Source organism: Castor canadensis, chromosome 16 (genome assembly GCF_047511655.1).
Source record: "Castor canadensis chromosome 16, mCasCan1.hap1v2, whole genome shotgun sequence".
Taxonomy (NCBI): Eukaryota; Metazoa; Chordata; class Mammalia; order Rodentia; family Castoridae; genus Castor; species Castor canadensis.
In genome coordinates this window covers 28,383,289-28,402,990 of record NC_133401.1, presented here as the reverse complement: position 1 = coordinate 28,402,990, position 19,702 = coordinate 28,383,289, and the positions used below count along the sequence as shown (strand labels likewise).

Below are 19,702 nucleotides of genomic sequence, written 5' to 3'. Positions count from 1 at the left end.
ACACTAAGACCTCTAAATACAATACACAAAAGTTCAACATGAAATACAATTAAAATCCAGTATGACCATACAGAAAATGAATAGATTTGCATAATTAAAGAAAATACTTTCAAGTTTGCCTATAAAGCAAGATGTAATTTTATGCCTCACTAAAAACATTTTAAATGTAGTGATTTGGACAGATAAACAAAGGACTGGTGGAGTGGCTCAGGTGGTAGAGCACCTGCCTAGCAAGCAAAAGCTCTGAGTTCAAACCCAAGTACCAAAGAAAACTAAATATAGAATAAACATATTTACCAAGTGGAAAACTCCAGAAAGCAATCATGAGCTATTTGAAGTAAAAAGCATGAAAGATGATAAAACAATGCACTTTGTAATGTTAAAAACCACGAGTTGTGAGTATAAAATTGGGACTTTTGAGGGAACCAGTGGGAAGAGGGAGGGCAAAAGGACATGGTGATGGGGAATGTGATTAAGGTGCTTTATATGCATGTATGAAAATAATGACACAGGAGAGGGAGGGTAAAAAGAGGTGATTATGGCTGATGTACTTTCTATACAAGAACGAATGAATTTTTAAACTGTTGATCTCACCATAAGAAAGGTGACTAAGGTAGAAAGAAGAATGGAAGTGATGAACCAATTCAGTTTATAATACATATATACATGGATATGTCACAATGAAACTCCCTGAATAGCTATCTTAAACAAAAATATCTTTCCAAGAATGGAGAACATGAAGGTAAAACAGGTCCTGTCGGGGGTAGTACCAGTGCAAGGGGGAAGATATGAGGAAAGGTTGTAGAGGACATATTATGCACTCGTGTATGGAAATGGAAAAATGAGTCTTGTTACAACTATTCCAAGAACGGGGGAGGGGGAGAGAAAGAATGATAGAGAGGGTGAATTCAACTATGATATGTTGTGTTCAACTATGATGTATTATAAGGACTTTTGTAAATGTCACAATGTACCCCCAGTACAATGTAAGAAAAAGCTGAAATAGAATGAAACCCATTTAAAAAAATTTTTAAATGAGAAGGAAAAAGCAGTAAAGGAGATTAATTTGATCAAAGTATATTATATGCATGTATGGAAATAGTGCAATGAATCTCCTTTGTACAATTAAATCACTAGCAACTTTTTAAGCCACATGCCATGATGAAGATACAACTATGAATATCTATACATGAAATGACAAATCGCAATAGAAGCAGAAATAGAAGCCCACTACCATAATAGAATTCATCTCAGTAGATCTGGTTATCAGACATGAACTCCCAGGTCATCTCCTGTCAAAAAGAAAATAGACTCAGCCTGGGGCAGAAAACTGAGGAGACACCCCTAGAGGAGCAGCGTATATTGGACACTATCCATCCCCAGTTTGATGATCATGAGCATTGGTGTGCAACTCTCCTACTCCCCTACTCCCTCCAAGGCTCACATTGACCCACACCCCTCCTCTGCTGCTGGAGGCGTGGTCAATCACTCCACTGTGACATCACCTTTGTGCCAGAAAGCTTCCTCATGGACTCTGTCCCTCCACCCTGCACTTACCTCCCATCTCGTCCTGAGCTTTTTGCCAGAGATCTCTCCGACTGATCTGGAGAAACAGGCTCATGACTACATCCCACACCTGCTTTCCTGAGAAATGCTTGTACAACAGCTTTGCTAGACCTTCTTTTGAAGCCCTCTTGATGTCAGTCCAAGGCATTGGTTTCAGTTGAAATTTCTGTGGTTCTTGCCTGAGGAGTTCCTTAAATTTCCAAAACTCTTCTTTTTTGAGCTCTTCCAGGTACCACACCAAACCAAACTCAGAAAAACGTGGTTCAGCCATCTTGTCCCAGGATAGTGAGCTCAGAGTTCTCTGAAGGAAAAAGAACCGTCTATGTAAGGAATTAGTGACATTTGCAGAAGAATGGTGTGATTACAGAGATACCTTTGAACAGCAAAATGTGACTGAGAATTACTGGTATCATGCATACTACATCAATCCCAGACTTTCACTTCCTGCTATCCAGGAAATGAAACATGTGCTCATAGGTTTGCACAAATAGTCACTGCAGAGTTTTTTAAATGCTTTAAAGGGGAAAAATTTAAGTGTGCATAAAAGAGCAGTTAAGCAATTATACAAATATAAAGTAAAATAAATTGTATGGATTTACGGACCTATTACATGGCAGAGAGAGTCAATATTGAACGAGGGCCCAGGGAGTTCTACCTATTTGGAGATTGAGCACACCACCTGTCAGACCAAGCAGAAGCCCTGAATGTTTTGGTAGACCAGACCCTTCGTGGACATCACAACTTTCATCAGAAGGATTAAGATCATGCACACTCTCACAAACACATTCCCTTCCCACCAGAACCATGACAATTTGACTAACTAGGGTCAATCTCAGTGCCTGGTGACTAGGTTATATTTTGTCCAGGTCTGTAAGTTAGCCCCAAAGCCACTCCTCCACATGCATACTCTGGATCACAAGGGGCATCTGAAACCCCAGTTTTGATTGCATAGAGGCACTTATCCCAACACCTGAGGTCTTTCCATTGCATCCTCTTGAACACAAAACCCACCATCAAAAGTAAAACCTCATAAACCATGAAATGATTTAGCTGTACACCAATATTCATAGCACCATTATTCACAATAGCCAAGAACTGGAAGCTACCCAAATGTAAATCAGTGCAAGAATGGATAAATGAGTGTGGTCTATCCACTGAGCCATGCCAAGAAAGGAAATTCTGACACATGCTTCAATGCGGATAAACCTTGAAATATTTTGCTAAGTAGACAGATATGAAGAAAAAATACTTATGGTTCTACTACTTTGATCTACCTAGGTCAAATTCACAGACACAAAAGATAGAGGGGCTGGAGGAGAGGGGTGGGGTTATTTAATGGAAACGTTTTCAGTTGGGGATGCGGAACAAGCTGTGGAGATGGGCAGTGGAGATGGTTGCTGAGTTAAGCAACTGTATTAAAACCACTGAATTGGACTCTCAAATGGATAAAATGCTAAGTTTCATGCCATGTTTACCAGTTTTTAAAAACCTCATCTGTGGGAAATCTATTCTCTAAGTGTCCCTATCTCCTTCCTGATGGACCTGAAACCTTCCATGAAAAGGAACTGAATCTCCTGCAGCTGTCTTAGATGCTGATGACAAACAGCTGCATCCTGTGGCAGAGTGGGTTCCTCACTGACACTGCCCAATGCCTCATAGACTAATGGCTCACCCCATTATCATTCCTTACCTCACATGTGGACATCTATCTGAGGTCCTGCCTCTATCACCCCACTCTTTTTTGCAGTACTAGAATTTGAACCCAGGACCTACCCCTCAAGCCACCCTGATACCCCTATTTTGTGTGATGGGTTTCTTCAAAATAGGGTCTCATCTCATGAACTGTTTACCCAAGGTGGCTTCGAACTGTGATCCTTTTAATCTCTGCCTCCTGAGTAGCTAGGATTATAGGTGTGAGCCACCAGCACCTGGCTCTAACAGAACTCTTGTGGTCACCCAAAACACGTGGTGGTGGTAAAGCAGCTCTCATAAGATTTAGCATAAGACTGGAATTTCCTAGAACTTCTGGATACTAAAGTATTACTTCAAAGCACACCAGCCATCACCACAGTTCAGATCTCCAACTTAACTAGCCTTCTCCCTTTAACGTCCCATTGGCTCAGATTTGCTTCTCATCATTCTCCCCTGGTTGCCTACATCTCAGTCAGAACCAACTGACCCACCAAGTGTAAAGATGGACCTCTGAGTTTTATTTTACCTTAATTCTCTAGTACTTTCTCTATGCCTTAAAAATGTACTTAGAAAACAAACAAGAATTCCCCAATTCATTATGGAAGAGTCCCTTTCTCCACCAGTTTTAGAGATGGGAAACACAGAGGATTAAAGAGGGCAGTGCTGGCTGCACAGGCTCTGCAAATTTCCAAAGTTTTCACTACAGATCCTGCTTGCCAGAACAGAGGACAGGACTGAGTTATTGTGGGAGCCCCTCTTCCTGGTTCTTTATTCACCTAAGGTCTTTAGAAAGCAAGAGAAGGCAAAGGGAAGAGGAGAGGAAAGACAAAGGAAAAAAAAAACCTAAGTCACACAGGAAGAAGTCTTCCTTACCTAGTCTGAGATGGATCCTCAGAGCTGGTACTTATCAAAGGACAGCTGAGGAGGCTAAGAATAAAAGGCAATGCCCCCTCTTTGATTGGTTGTAGAATCCCTCCCTTCCCATTGGCTGTTGTGGCTCTGATCACCACACTCTGGGTAAGGTGAAACTGTGTAGGGGTTTTTTGTTTTTTTTTTTGCTCCCCAAGTGTGAGTGAGCTCTGCTGGGGTGCTGACTGCTGGATGTGCCTCATGATGCTACTAATATAATGCCTCTCAAAATGCAACACAATCGCAGGGCTTCTGTGAGCAACCTTCTGCTATCAGTGAGTTCTAACTAGGAGACTGGTACTGGGAACCTCTGTGCTCATCATCTGAGGTTCTGACTTGCCCTATTCTGTGCACTTCCCAAGGGAAGCTATTTTATACATCTCAATTTTCACAGCAGTACTTAAAAAGGAGAATTCCTATGTGAGGAAACTAATGAATGTTCTTGAAACTCTTGCTATGGAAATAAAGAGTAGACACCACAGGTGTCTGTTAACAGCCTTTATTGCTCATTGTTGAACCCTGTGTGAACTCTGCCCCACGTCCACTCTAATCAGCATTCTCCACCGCCACTGTCATCGCTTTCTCTCCCACCAACATCAAGTGAATGCTGCTGCGTAAGACCTACCACTAAGGGCATTTAGTAGAATATCTGGTTGGCCTCTCTTTGAGCCCTCTGAAGTAGGTGGTATTACTACTACTATTTTTAAAGATAATCCAGGCCATCAGGGAAAGGCTAAAGTTGAGGATGTTCCTGCAAAGGTCAACCCAACATTTAACTCCCTTGTGCTGCCTCCCAGGAAGCCTCGATCCTGGGAGTGATGAGAAAGTTCTGTGTTGGATCAGTGGGCAGGTGTGGCTCGCTTAGCCTAATGAGACTGAGCCTAGAGATTCAGTAAGTCCTTTGACTTCACCACGAACCCTACACCATTACTCAAAACTGTGACCTGACCTCCTCACCTTAACCTTGTCTAAATAATCCTTCACGGACCACAGCTCACACATTACAACTGTGTCTTGGTTACCTTTAAAAAAAGTTTTTTGATGGGTGCCACAGGATCCAGTACAGAAGGCTGGAGGTGGTTAAGCACCTGGGCTCTATTCCAGACCATTGCTGTGGCCATGGGGAAGTAGCTTAATTTCACTGTGTCCTCCTCTGAGAAACAGAAATGATAAAGATTATGATAACATTGATGGAAATGGAGATGTAGGAGGAGATGGAGAAGAGGAGGACAATGATGGTAATGGTGGGAGGATTTTTGGCATTTACTTTTTCTTTTGTGAATTGTCCTTTAAAGGTTCAACTTGACTTTACATATATTTTGTATGTATAGTGTGTGTATATTTTGTGTGAATAAGCATATGTACACACAAAATATATTTATATATATGTTATATGAGATCACAAAATTTTCCAATAATTTGTCTCTTTTTCTATTTGTTGTTTATGGTCTTTTCAGGGTAGTGTTGTTTTAAAATGTAATGTAATGTATTTCATTAATTTTATCAGTTGTGCATGGTATAAATTCTTCCAGTCCTGAAGTTGAACTTTTCCTGTTTCCTTCCACAAACTAATATTTTGTTCCCATTTTGGTTTTCTATGCACCTATACATCCTAAAACTTCATAGTTGATGTAGTGGTTCAGTTTTATTGATTATTATATTCATTCCAATTACATTAACATATATATCACCCAGCCTACCTTCCTTTATCAATTTTCTAGTACCACTCACCCAATATGAAATATAAGTTTGCTACATTTGTTTCTTCTGTGTCTCTCTTTGTACTACATTGTTCTATTTTCTTCACTGCTATAATCTTATTTACAAATTATGAATTTTTTTCATTGATATACAGTTATGCTCATATATCTCAATATGTATTTTTATACCTTTTATCTCATGTACACTATTTTAATGATTTTAAATAAAGTTATTATATAGCCCGTTTTAAAGTTTTGTCACAGTTCATTTTCTGGGAATAGGCATTCTAATGACATATCACTGTCCTCTGCTCACGTTTTAAAGTTTTGTCACAGTTCATTTTCTGGGAATAGGCATTCTCATGACATATCACTGTCCTCTGCTCACAGAAGAGTTTTCAAGTATGTTTTGGCAAATAAAGAGAAAAAGACTTTTCACATTACCATATGTATTTCCTTGCAAAATAAATAGCCAAAGTTGTCCGATTTGTCTCAGAAGTGTCCCCAGAAGAGTCTTTGCCCAGAATAAGTGCTAATGTCAATGTCTTGGCTTATTATTTTCTTTGTTAGTATTTTTCCAGGTACTGAGTTTGGTTGTCAATTTCTAACTTTTTCAGATATCAAAAAAAAATGCTCTCTTCTGCATAGACGCCACTTGCCTACTTTCTTTTTTGGTACAGAGGGAAGGACTGTGGTGCCCATTATCACTCTAATTTCAACACCCCAGGGTTGTCTATGGATGACAGAGTTGTAATACAGCATCTCACCTTGTCAGAGTCAAATAAATGCTCACATCCTTTCCCTGTATGGGTGTTAGGTACCCAAGACTCAAAGGAATCCAGCTTCTTTTTAACTCTGACCTCAGGGCCTACTGAAAGCACATGGTAACTTTGAATTGAAGAGTTAATGCCCTGCACTCGATTTAATTCTCTGTGTAAGTGTCCCGCAGATTTCTTAATTTTTAGTCTCAGTGCAGTGAGTTTCTATACCCTAATTATATAACCCTGCTAAGCAATGAGCCAGTGTCCAAAAGGAGAAAGATGGGAAATGCAATTTGGAACCTGAGACTTGCATCAATAAGAACTTTAAGATGAGGTTGAAAATGGGTCCAAGATTCATCTGGGCCTCCACTTCCACCCCTGCAGGTCCCACCTGGCTAATATGTTAATGCACAGGAGCTCTGAGAAGTATAAGGGTCAACAGTGGCATAAAATTCACAGTTTGCAACACTGTTGAACAGAAGTATAAGACAAGGCACAAAGGTCATTTCAAAGTTTTTCCGTAGCCACATTAAAAAAGGAAACATGAAATTAATTTTAATATACATTTATGCCATACAGTATTTCCAAAGTATTGTCCTCACTACTGTGGCAGTAGCCACATTTCAGGAGCTCACGGCTCCCTGTGGCCCAGTAGCTGCCATATTAACAACCAAGTCATAGGAATTCCTGTTGAATACCTCTGTTGTGCAGTGTAGCTCAGCGCACTCTGGCCCACAGGACACATCCAGCCCGCTCCCAGATTTGATATGGCCACAGACGGTGCATTCACTCTGTACAGCCTGCAGTTGCTTTGGCTCCAGTGTGTCCATGAGAGACCATGTGGCCCACAAGGCCAAAGGCATTTCTTTTGTGGAGCCTTCCTGCTTCCTCCTCACATGAACAGCAAGCTTTAACCTGAGTCAGGTCTCATAGATAATTCACCTAACACTTCCTTTTTCATTTCTTAGCATGACTTAGAGGAATTCCCTGTCTTTTTCTGTATGACTTTGAAAAGATGTTTTCTACATCCCATTATGATCTAAGTTTTATTTTAGATGACATCCAGGTATTCAGAGATTGTTATTGGGTGGATCAAGAGGTAACACGAAAAAAGACAAGATTAACATTAAATTTAAATTTCATCATTTAAAGTTTGAGTAATTCACATTTGTTGATTAAACGATCATTCAGATCATTAAACCCAGTGTTACTTCGTTCAACAATAACAAGTGCTGGAAGTAGAGAAAAGGCCTCAGAGGCCTCATGTCCTAAGGGCATGGTGGAGTTGGTTATGCTTCCCCAGATCTGGCTAAAGTGTGGTTAACAGTGAATGCAGTTAGAATGTGTGCGGTAGCTAGAATAGCAAAATTCAAAGAAACAGAAAGTAAGTTAGAGGTTTCTGGGGCTAGGGGGTGGAGATAGTGTTTAATGGTTACACAGTTCTGTATAGGATGATGACAATGTTCTGGAGATGGGTAGATAGATGGTTGCACATGGCTGTACTTAACATCACTGAAGGGCACAGTTAACAATGGTTAAATGGTTAATTTCGGTGCATACCGTACACTGCAGATAATTGTATAAGGTACAAACTCCTGTTCACATAACACAACTATTTATGAACTTTTTGCCTGGGCTGGCTTTTGTTGGATCTGGATACCTAAGGCAGATGAGTAAGTAGCCCATTCGCCATGGAGAGCACCATGAGCCCTGCACCCTGAGAAGGAGTTATAAATCCGCATTCCTGCACCCTGAGGAGGAGATACAGAGCCTCATAAATCTGCCATGGGGCTGACAAAATGCTCTCAAGATAGTTTCCCCCCGCCCCCAATTAGGGGCAAACAGACCAGCTCATCTAAGAGAGCCCACATGCAAATACATGACCAATAAAAAAAAAACCGCAGAGTTAAAGCATCCATAAAAAGTCGAAGCCTTCACCTGAACAGGGAGTTACCAGCTTCCGGGCTCCGCTACAGTGCTCTAGCTGTAGCCTTTCCTTTCTCTCTAATAAATCCTACTTTACACACCGGCTTTGGCTCATCATTCAGCTGCCCCCCTGGCCTGTGAAGGCCAGCCTGTAACACTTAGACACCGGCACGTAACACTTTGAACAGCTATCCTCCCTATCTTACCCTCCAAGTACTTAGTATTACAGGTGTGAGCCTCCATACCTGAGGATTGCTTTGGCTACTTGAGAACTTTTGTGCTTCCATATGAAATTTAGGATGGATTTTTCTATTTCAGTGAAAATGACATTTGGATTTTGATTGCATAGAATCTGTAGATTGATCTTAGTAGTATAACAATTTTCACCATATTAATTCTGCCAACCTCTTAGTATTAGATGTCTTTTTACCTTCTGGTGTCTTCTTCAATTCCTTCATTCAATGTTTTGTAGTCTTTGTTGCAGAGGTCTTTCCCCCTATCGTTATAGTTATTCTTGGGTTCTTTGATGTTATCATGAATGTGATTGTTTTCCTGGTGTCTTTCTCAACCTGTGCATTGTTGGTAGATAGAAAAGCTACTGATATCTGTATGTTGATTTTATATTCTGCCTCTTTGCTGAAAGTGTTTATCAGATCTAGGAATATTTTGTGCAGTTTTTAGGGTCGCTTAAGTATAGAAATATATCATCTGCAAATAGGGGTAATTTCACTCTTCCTTTCTCTATTTGAATCTCTTTTATTTCTTTTCTTGCCTTATTACTCTGTGGGGAGAATGGGTTCTCTTGACTCATTCTTGACTTCAGAGGAAATCATTGCATTTCCCTCCTGTAGTATGATGTTGGCTATAGGTTTGTCATTTATAGCCTTTATTATGTTGAGGTACATTCCTTCTAGTCTTAGTTTCTTTAGAGTTTTTATCATGAAAGGATGTTGAATTTGCCAAAAGCTTTTTGCTGTTGTGATTTTTGACCTTGATTTTGTTCACGTGCTATATTACATGGAAGTCTTAAATTCATTTTGAGATACTCTTTTTTGATGTGAGACAATTGAAAAATTATATTCTTTGACATGTGGGTGTCCAGTTTCTTCAAAACCATTTAGCAATGTGATCAAACTTTAACCATTGTGAATTCATGGCACCTTGGAAAAATTTAGTTGACTCTACATGTATGGATTTATTTTAGGGCTCTCTCCTCTTATCTCTTGGTCTATATATCTGATTTTATGATACTAAATACTATTTCAATTACTACAGATTTGAATACGATGGCTTCAAATGAGATCATGTTTTCCCAAGAGTTCTTTTTCTCAGGGAAATATTTTTATTATACAAGATATTAGAGGACTCACAGAGTGGCTCAGGTGGTAGAGCGCCTGCCTAGCAAGTGTGAGGCTCTGAGTTCAAATCTCAGTACTGCAAAGAAAAAAGAGAGATCGGAAAGAATACAGATGAAGACATGCCACCCTTACTTCTCATGTACATAATAGTGCTGTTCAGCTACTGCTCAAAAACAGGCTTAATCCGTGACCCTGCTGGTTATAATGACGATAATTTGATCACTCTCAGTCTGGTCCTCTAACCCTGTATGCTTAAGCTCAGATAAGCACAGAGTTCCCTTGTATTAATTCCCTCCAATGCAAATAGAATATGTTGTTATTGAAAGAGACAGTCAAAATGATAATTTCATTGATTCATTGTGCATACACTGCTTGTAATTCCATCAAGTATGGCTGTCTTGGGCCCTATATCAGGTGTGATTCAATTATTGAATAAAGGTTATCCATTTCTCTGATTTGGTGAGTGTAAAGCACTAGCATATCAGATTATAGTTAGAAAGCAAAGTAAGTAAGAATTAAAAACTTCATGAGAGTTACAGTATCAGAACGAGGGGAAGTGGCTTGGATCCACACTAGACATCTTCTCCTTGAGAGGTTCTTTGGAGGTTCTAGCAGGGAAGCGCAGCTACTCGTAAACCCTTGACCGAAGAATGGTCCTCCTCTATCAGGGAAGGCCGTCCTCTTCGACAGAGCACACAGCTTCAGGAGGGAAGCACGTGGAGCAGTGAGGGAGGAAGGGGTCACCTGCCTAGCCAGCCAGATCAGCCAAATCAACCGTGGCAATCAATGGGGTGACAGAAGTCGCAGCCAGATCGCCCTCACATCCTAGACATCTTCTCCTGATATACCTTGTCAAAGGCTTCACTCTGGGTCACAGTGAAGTGGTTCTTCCAGTTCCCAGAAATTCCCGCCAAACAGAGGGAAGGAAAAACATCAGAACACTGAGAAAACTCCCAGCTGTGCAGACAAGACTGTAGCAGTGTGTTTCTCTGTGGACTCCTCAAACCAGTCAATGTTTTCTCTGGAGATTAAAATGAGGTATCCTACAATTGTCTGCTTCCTGCAACCATAACATTTCATTTAGCCTTAAATAACATAATTGAAAGCTTAAGCTTTAAGTGTTGAGGTATAGATTCACAGGAAGTTACAAAAGTAGGACAGAAGTCTCATGCACCTTTATCCAGTTCTCCACCAAAGATTTTATTTGCTGTAACTATAGTACCACATCATGACCAGAAAATTGACATTGGTAAAATGGGTGTGCTCTATGCCATTTTCCCCACACATGAACTTATGTAGCCCATTGTCATCCATATACAGAAATATCTCAGCACCACAAAGATCTCCCTGATACAACTTTCCAGTTCAACCCATATCACATAGCCACACCATCCTGGGTCCATGGACACAGGAATCACTTCTCCAGCTCTATGAACTTGTCATTTTGAGAATGTTACCTAAGTAGAATTATGCAGTAAGTGCCTTTTGGTATTGGCTTTTTTCATTCAGCATGAAGTTCTGGAGGTCTAACCAGCTTGTTGCATGTATCAATAGATTGTCCTTTTCAATACTGATTCATCTAATGGATGAAAAGTTTTATCAATGTATCTGTCCCATGGGTGACACAGTGACCACATGCTATCATAAATTGCAAGGATGATCTCTTTTAATCCCACAAAAGTATCTGAGGGATGCTTTTTTTTCCTCTGTCACCTAGAGTTTTACATGAATTAGGAAAACATCACCCAGTCAGTACAAGGCAAAGCCAAGGGAGGAGCACAGACATCTCTGATCTCTGACATCTTGTCTACTGGTCTTGACCATGGCTCTCTTTGGGTTTCCAGGTTTGAGAAATTTGTGGACACTATAACAGGATAGGATAGAATTCAGGGATGTCAGTGTTGAAACACAATTATTTCCACATCTTGTGCTTTAAGTTAATATTAAAAATCAATCCACTAATATAGTATGACCCTTGACCCCACACACACACACCTTCTCGTCTCACCTTTCTCAGCAATGGTATGTTGACGATGGCGTCATCTATTGGATTTCTAATTATGAAGTGGTTGGACACCTTCTCAAAGTTCATGATTGGGAAGGAACTATTTTGGAGAACTGAATCAAGTTCTTCTGAGTTCAACTTTTTATCAAGAAATTGACACAACTCCACCACACTGTGTCTGAGGTCCTGGGAAAAGAATATATTATCCGCAGAAAGTGTTGACTTTTTTTGTTTGTTTCATTTTGTTTTTTTCTACTTGTTTATTTGTTTTTCCCTCTTTGCTTTCCATCTCCTCTAACCCTTCCATTCTAAATATCATTAGTGCTATTATTACAACACAGAAAATACTTAATTGCACACAGTAAAGGGACAATAACAACACCAAGGGCAATGACGGGAAGACAGAAAAAACAGGGAAACCAGATTCCCCACAGCAAAAAATTAGTACAGGAACCAGAGGGAAATGAAGAAAACAGATACTCAGACCCAGACTCCAACAAAATGAAGATAAACTATGCCAAAGAAACCAATGAATCCCAGAAGAATAATCTAAAAGAAGAATTACTACAGGTACTCAATGAGAATTTTATAGAGATGATACTGGATATGGTCAACCAAAATATACAGGAGACACTCAAGAAATTTCAAGAGGACAAAAACAGAGAATTTGAAAAAGCAAAAGAAGAAATAAAAGAAACCATAGAAGCACCGTATAAACACCAAAATGAAACAAAGAACACAATTAATAAAGAGATAAATGAACTTGGAACAAAAATAGACAACATTAAAGAGGAAATGCCCCAGGATATGGAAAACCTCAGAAAAAAGAACAAAACAGAACTGCAAAACAAAACGGAAAGCCAATCCAGCAGAATAGAACAAACAGAAGATAGAATCTCAGAACTTAAAGATGAAATGGTAATTAAAGGAAAAACTGAAGAACTATTAGTTAAACAACTCAAGACCTGTGAAAAGAAAATGCAAGAACTCACTGACTCCTTCAAAAGACAAAACCTGAGAATCATGGGCATCAAAGAAGGAGAAGAGGTGCAAGCAAAGGGAATGCATAATACATTCAACAAAATAATAACAGAAAATTTCCCAAATCTAGAGAAGGCTATTCCCATACAGACGCAAGAGGCCTCCAGAACACCAAACAGACCAGAACAAAATAGAACTACCCCATGACATATCATCATTAAAGCAACAAGTTCAGAAACTAAGGAAAGAATATTGAAGGCTGTAAGAGAGAAAAAACAAATAACATACAAAGGTAAACCCATCAAAACCACAGCAGACTTCTCAACAGAAACATTAAAAGCAAGAAGTGCTTGGGAGAGATCTCCGGGCACTGAATGAAAATAACTTCAACCCCAGGATACTCTACACAGGAAAACTATCATTCAAAATAAAAGGAGCAATAAAAGTCTTCCATGATAAGCAGAAACTAAAACAATATGTGACCACAAAGCCACCACTGCAAAAGATTCTTCAAGGGATTCTGCACACAGAAAGTGAAACCCAACATAACCATGAAAAGACAGCAGCACCAAACTACAGGAAAAGAAAAAGCAAGAAAGTAGAGAGTAACCTCAACTTGGGTACACACAATCAAACCTTCAAACAACTAAGACAACTAAATGACAGGAATCACCACATACCTATCAGTACTAACACTTAACGTTAAGAGACTTAATTCACCCATCAAAAGGCACTGTTTGACGAAATGGATTAAAAAGGAAGATGCAACAATTTGTTGCTTACAGGAGACCCACCTCACTGACAGAAATAAGCATAGGCTTAGGATGTAAGGCTGGAAGAAGATTTACCAAGCCAATGGCCCCCAAAAACAGGCAGGAGTAGCAATACTTATCTCTGACAAAGTAGATTTCAAACCTACATTGATCAAATGAGATAAAGAAGGACATTCCATACTAATAAAAGTGGAAATAGACCAAAAGGAAATAACAATTATCAACCTATATGCACCCAATGTCAATGCACACAATTTCATCAAACATACCCTGAAAGACCTAAAAGCATATATTAACTCCAACTCAGCAGTTGTGGGAGACTTTAACACCCCATTATCATCAATAGACAGGTCATCCAAACAAAAAATCAATAAAGAAATTCAAGATCTAAAATATACCATAGATCAAATGGACCTAGTTGATGTCTACAGAATATTTCATCCAACTTCTACACAATATATGTTTTTCTCAGCAGTCCATGGAACCTTCTCCAAAATAGATTATATCCTAGGGCACAAAGCAAGCCTCAGCAAATATAAGAAAATAGAAATTATACCGTGTATACTATCTGATCACAATGCAATAAAACTAGAACTCAACAACAAAAGACAAAAAACATGAAAACAGCTGGAAACTGAATAACTCATTACCTAATGAACAATGGGTCATTGATTAAATAAAAGAGGAAATAAAAAAGTTCCTGGACCCAAGCCTTGTATACACATATAAATAATAAAACAATTAAATAAATAAATAAATAAAATTTATAAAGCATAATTTTCTAAAATAAATAAATAAAAAGTTCCTGGAAGTCAATAAAAATGAAAACACAACCTACTGCAACCTATGGGACACAGCAAACGGAGTCCTGAGAGGAAAGTTTATAGCCATGAGTGCATATATTAAAAAGACTGAAAGATCCCAAATCAATGACCTAATGATACATCTCAAACTCCTAGAAAAACAAGAACAAGCAAATCCCAAAACAAATAGAAGGAGAAACAATAAAAATAAAAGCTGAAATCAATGAAATAGAAACCAAAAATAAATACAAAGAATTAATGAAACAAAAAGTTGGTTCTTTGAAAAAATAAACAAGATAGACAGACCCCTAGCAAACCTGACTAAAATGAGGAGAGAAAAAACCCAAATTAGTAGAATCAGGAATGCAAAAGGGGAGATAACAACAAACACCATGGAAGCCCAGGAAATCATCAGAGACTACTTTGAGAACCTATATTCAAAAAATTTGAAAATCTTAAAGAAATGGACAGATTTCTAGATACACATATGATCATCCAAAACTGAACCAAGAGGATATTAATCAACTGAATAGATCTATAACACAAAATGAAATTGAAGCAGCAATCAAGAGTCTCCCCAAAAAGAAAAGTACAGGACCTAATGGATTCTCTGCTGAATTCTATCAGACCTTTAAAGAAGAACTGATACCAACCCTCTTTAAACAGTTCCATGAAATAGAAAGGGAAGGAAAACTGCCTAACACATTTTATGAAGCCAGTATTACACTTATCCCAAAACCAGGGAAAGACACCTCCAAAAAGGAGAACTATAGGCCAATCTGCTTAAAGAACATTGATGCAAAAATCCTCAATAAAATAATAGCAAACTGAATTCAACAACACATCAAAGATTATTCACCACAACCAAGTAGGCTTCATCCCAGGAATGCAGGGGTGGTTCAACATACGAAAATCGTAAATGTAATAAACTACATTAACAGAAGCAAGACAAAAACCACTTGATCATCTCAATAGATGCAGAAAAAGCCTTTGATAAGATCCAACATCATTTCATGATAAAAGCGCTAAGAAAACTAGGAATAGACGGAAAGTACCTCAACATTATAAAAGCTATATATGACAAACCTACAGCCAGCATTATACTTAATGGAGAAAAACTGAAACCATAACCTCTAAAATCAGGAACTAGACAAGGATGCCCACTATCTCCACACCTATTCAACATAGTACTGGAATTCCCAGCCAGAGCAATTAGGCAAGAAGAAGGAATAAAAGGAATACAAATAGGTAACAAAACTGTCAAAATATCCCTATTTGCAGATGACATGATCCTATACCTTAAAGACCCAAAAAACTCTACTCCGAAGCTCCTAGACGCCATCAGTAGCTATAGCAAGGTAGCAGAATATAAATCAACATAGAAAAATCATTATCATTTCTATACACTAATAATGAACAAACTGAAAAAGAATATATGAAAACAATTCCATTTACAATAGTCTCAAAAAAAATAAAATACCTAGGTGTAAACCTAACAAAGGATGTGAATGACCTTTACAAGGAAAACTATAAACTTCTGAAGAAAGAGACTGATGAAGACTATAGAAAGTGGAGAGATCTCCCATAATCATGGATTGATAGAATCAACATAGTAAAAATGTCTATACTCCCAGAAGTAATCTACATGTTTAATGAAATTCCCATCAAAATTCCAATGACATTCATCAAAGAAATTGAAAAATCTACCCTTAAATTTATATGGAAACACAAGAGGCCACAAACAGCCAAGGCAATACTCAGTCAAAAGAACAATGCTGGAGGTATCACAATACCTGACTTCAAACTATATTTCAAAGCAGTAACAATAAAAACAGCATGATACTGGCACAAAAACAGACATGAAGACCAGTGGAACAGAATAGAGGACCAAGATATGAAGCCACACAACTATAACCAACTTGTCTTTGACAAAGATGCTAAAAATATATGATGGAGAAAAAACAGCCTTTTCAACAAAAACAGCTGGGAAAACTGGTTAGCAGTCTGCAAAAAACTGAAACTAGATCCATGTATATCACCCTATACCAAGATTAACTCAAAATGGATCAAGGATCTTAATATCAGACCACAAACTCTAAAGTTGATTCAGGAAAGAGTAGGAAATACTCTGGAATTAGTAGGTATAGGTAAGAACTTTCTCAATGGAACCCCAGCAGCACAGCAACTAAGAGATAGCATAGATAAATGGGACCTCATAAAACTAAAAACCTTCTGTTCATCAAAAGAAATGGTCTCTAAACTGAAAAGAACACCCACAGAGTGGGAGAAAATATTTGCCAACTATACATCAGACAAAGGACTGATAACCAGAATAGATAGGGAACTTAAAAAACTAAATTCTCCCAAAACTAATGAACCAATAAAGAAATGAGCAAGTGAACTAAACAGAACTTTCTCAAAAGAAGAAATTCAAATGGCCAGAAAACACATGAAAAAATGCTTACCATCTCTAGCAATAAAGGAAATGGAAATTAAAACCACACTAAGATTCCACCTCACCCCTGTTAGAATAGCCATCATTAGCAACACCATGAACAACAGGTGTTGGCGAGGATGCGGGGAAAAAGGAACCCTCTTACACTGTTGGTGGGAATGTAAACTAGTACAACCACTCTGGAAAAAATATTTGGAGGCTACTTAAAAAGCTAGACATTGATCTACCATTTGATCCAGCAATACCACTCTTGGGGATATACCCAAAAGAATGTGACACAGGTTACTCCAGAGGCACCTGCACACCCATGTTTATTGCGGCACTATTCACAATAGCCAAGTTATGGAAACAGCCAAGATGCCCCACAACCGACGAATGGATTAAGAAAATGTATTTATACACAATAGAATTTTATGCAGCCATGATGAAGAACGAAATGTTATCATTCGCCGGTAAATGGATGGAATTGGAGAACATCATTCTGAGTGAGGTTAGCCTGGCCCAAAAGACTAAAAATCGTATGTTCTCCCTCATATGTGGACATTAGATCAAGGGCAAACACAACAAGGAGATTGGACTTTGAGCACATGAGAAAAGTGAGAGCACACAAGGGGAGGGGTGAGGATAGGTAAGACACCTAAAAAATTAGCTAGCATTTGTTGCCCTTAATGCAGAGAAACTGAAGCAATACCTTAAAAGCAACTGAGGCCAATAGGAAAAGGCCACCAGGAACTAGAGAAAAGGTTAGATTAAAAAGAATTAACCTAGAAGGTAACACACATGCACAGGAAATTAATGTGAGTCAACTCCCTGTATAGCTATCTTTATCTCAACCAGCAAAAACCCTTGTTCCTTCCTATTATTGCTTATACTCCCTGTACAACAAAATTAGAGATAAGGGCCAAATAGTTTCTGCTGGGTATTGAGGGAGTGGGGGGGAGAGGGAGGGGGCGGAGTGGGTGGTAAGGGAGGGTGTGGGGTCAGGGGGGAGAAATGACCCAACCTTGTATGCACATATGAATAATAAAATTAAAAAAAGAAGGAATCTTTCTAGCAATGATAACTGGATATGTTAAATAGAAACACTGTGATTGCTCAACCTCAACACAGTGTGGAATGGAAGCTGGAACACTTCCATTCTACACTTGGGGATGCTTCCCAAATTCTATATTGGATAGCACTATATGAAATGGGTAGCCCATGCTTATGACAGGAACAGATGAGCCACCCCAGTGATGATTACTGGGATGTTGCACTAGAGAATTTTATTTTATTTTTTATTTTTTTTTAATTTTATTATTCATATGTGCATACAAGGCTTGGGTCATTTCTCCCCCCTGCCCCCACCCCCTCCCTTACCACCCACTCCCCCCCACCCCCTCAATACCCAGAAGAAACTATTTTGCCATTATTTCTAATTTTGTTGTAGAGAGAGTATAAGCGATAATAGGAAAGAACAAGGGTTTTTGCTGCTTGAGATAAGGATAGCTATACAGGGCATTGACTCACATTGATTTCCTGTGCGTGGGTGTTACCTTCTAGGTTAATTCTTTTTGATCTAACCTTTTCTCTAGTTCCTGGTCCCCTTTTCACATTGGCCTCAGTTGCTTTTAAGGTACACTAGAGAATTTTAAATGGATTCTACTGAATCATGCTACCAGGGATGGCAAAAAGGAGTTAATGACAAGTAAGGAACATCTTTTCCCAGAGAACTGATTCTGGGGCTGTGTGTGGAAAGTGTCCTATCCTTTTATAATAAGTAGCAAAACTAAGAAAATACTCCCCTGATTTCTGAGCTGTATTTTAGCAGATTAGTCATCTGCAAGTGTTGAGTTTTTTGGGGGGATGGGGGACATCATTGAAACCCTGGTTCATTGCCCATCAGCCAAAAGCACAGGTGAAGTCACCAACCCTTGCTGAGAAGGAAGCCACTCTGATCAAAGAAGGTACAAAGACATCATCTCAGCTGGCTGAGTACAAGCTGAGGACTTGAACTGTGGGACCAGCCCCTGTGGTAGAGATTTTGCTGACTGACAGGCAGTGTCCGATGGCCTGACCACAGTGTCAGCCAAATGCAAATGGAAATTTCTCTTCTAGGTTCAGAAGACAGCTACAGAAAACTCCATGTACTTATGAAAATGTCCACCTGAGTCCATAAAATGAGTGGATACAGAGGGATGCAGCAATGCAGACATGAGCAGAATCTAGAGATGGCCCTCTTGTACTCTTTAAGACACATTAGGGAAATGAGAGCTGTTCTGTCTGCCAACAAAAGAGACAGACTCAGAGTCCATGGTGGGAAGGCCCAGAACATACCTGGCAAATGGAACTGAGTCCAAATGCCTGGAGGTTACTAACAAGTATTGGTAGGAATAAACACATGGGTTCTCTTATGCATGGAAGAAGCAAATGCTCAGAGTGTGATGAAAACACCAAAATAGGAGCTTTTGCATGGATTTGGATGGCCAACCATCATTTCCTCTAAACACAAAGAATACACCTTACTATCAAACTATGGGTACAGAGACATCCTCCTCAGAGTAATAGCTTGACAGAGGAGTGGAATGCATGATTGAAACATTGGTTGTTTAAAACAGGGGTAGATAAATACATGATAGACTGTCTTACCTGCCTGAATGAGTGCTCATGCTCAGCATGAGTGTGGCCGAGAGACTATCCCCACTAGATATTCCTCTATTTAGGTGACAGATCTGAGGGAAATTACCTCCTTCCCTCAGATCTGTTGTGGCTATGCAAATATCAGTAAGGGAGG

At 39.1% G+C, this 19,702-nt stretch overlaps 1 protein-coding gene across 1 annotated transcript in view; it reads right to left on the bottom strand.

Annotated features, from left to right (window-relative positions):
* LOC109675525 (NACHT, LRR and PYD domains-containing protein 9-like) overlaps window positions 1–1,863 on the bottom strand; it is a 30,369-nt gene extending 28,506 nt beyond the window's left edge. The window contains exon 1 of the mRNA XM_074057380.1: window positions 1,558–1,863. Within this exon, the coding sequence (XP_073913481.1) occupies window positions 1,558–1,837 (280 nt within the window). The 5' untranslated portion in view covers window positions 1,838–1,863. The remainder of the gene's footprint in view (window positions 1–1,557) is intronic.
* Between the last annotated feature and the right edge of the window lie 17,839 nt (window positions 1,864–19,702).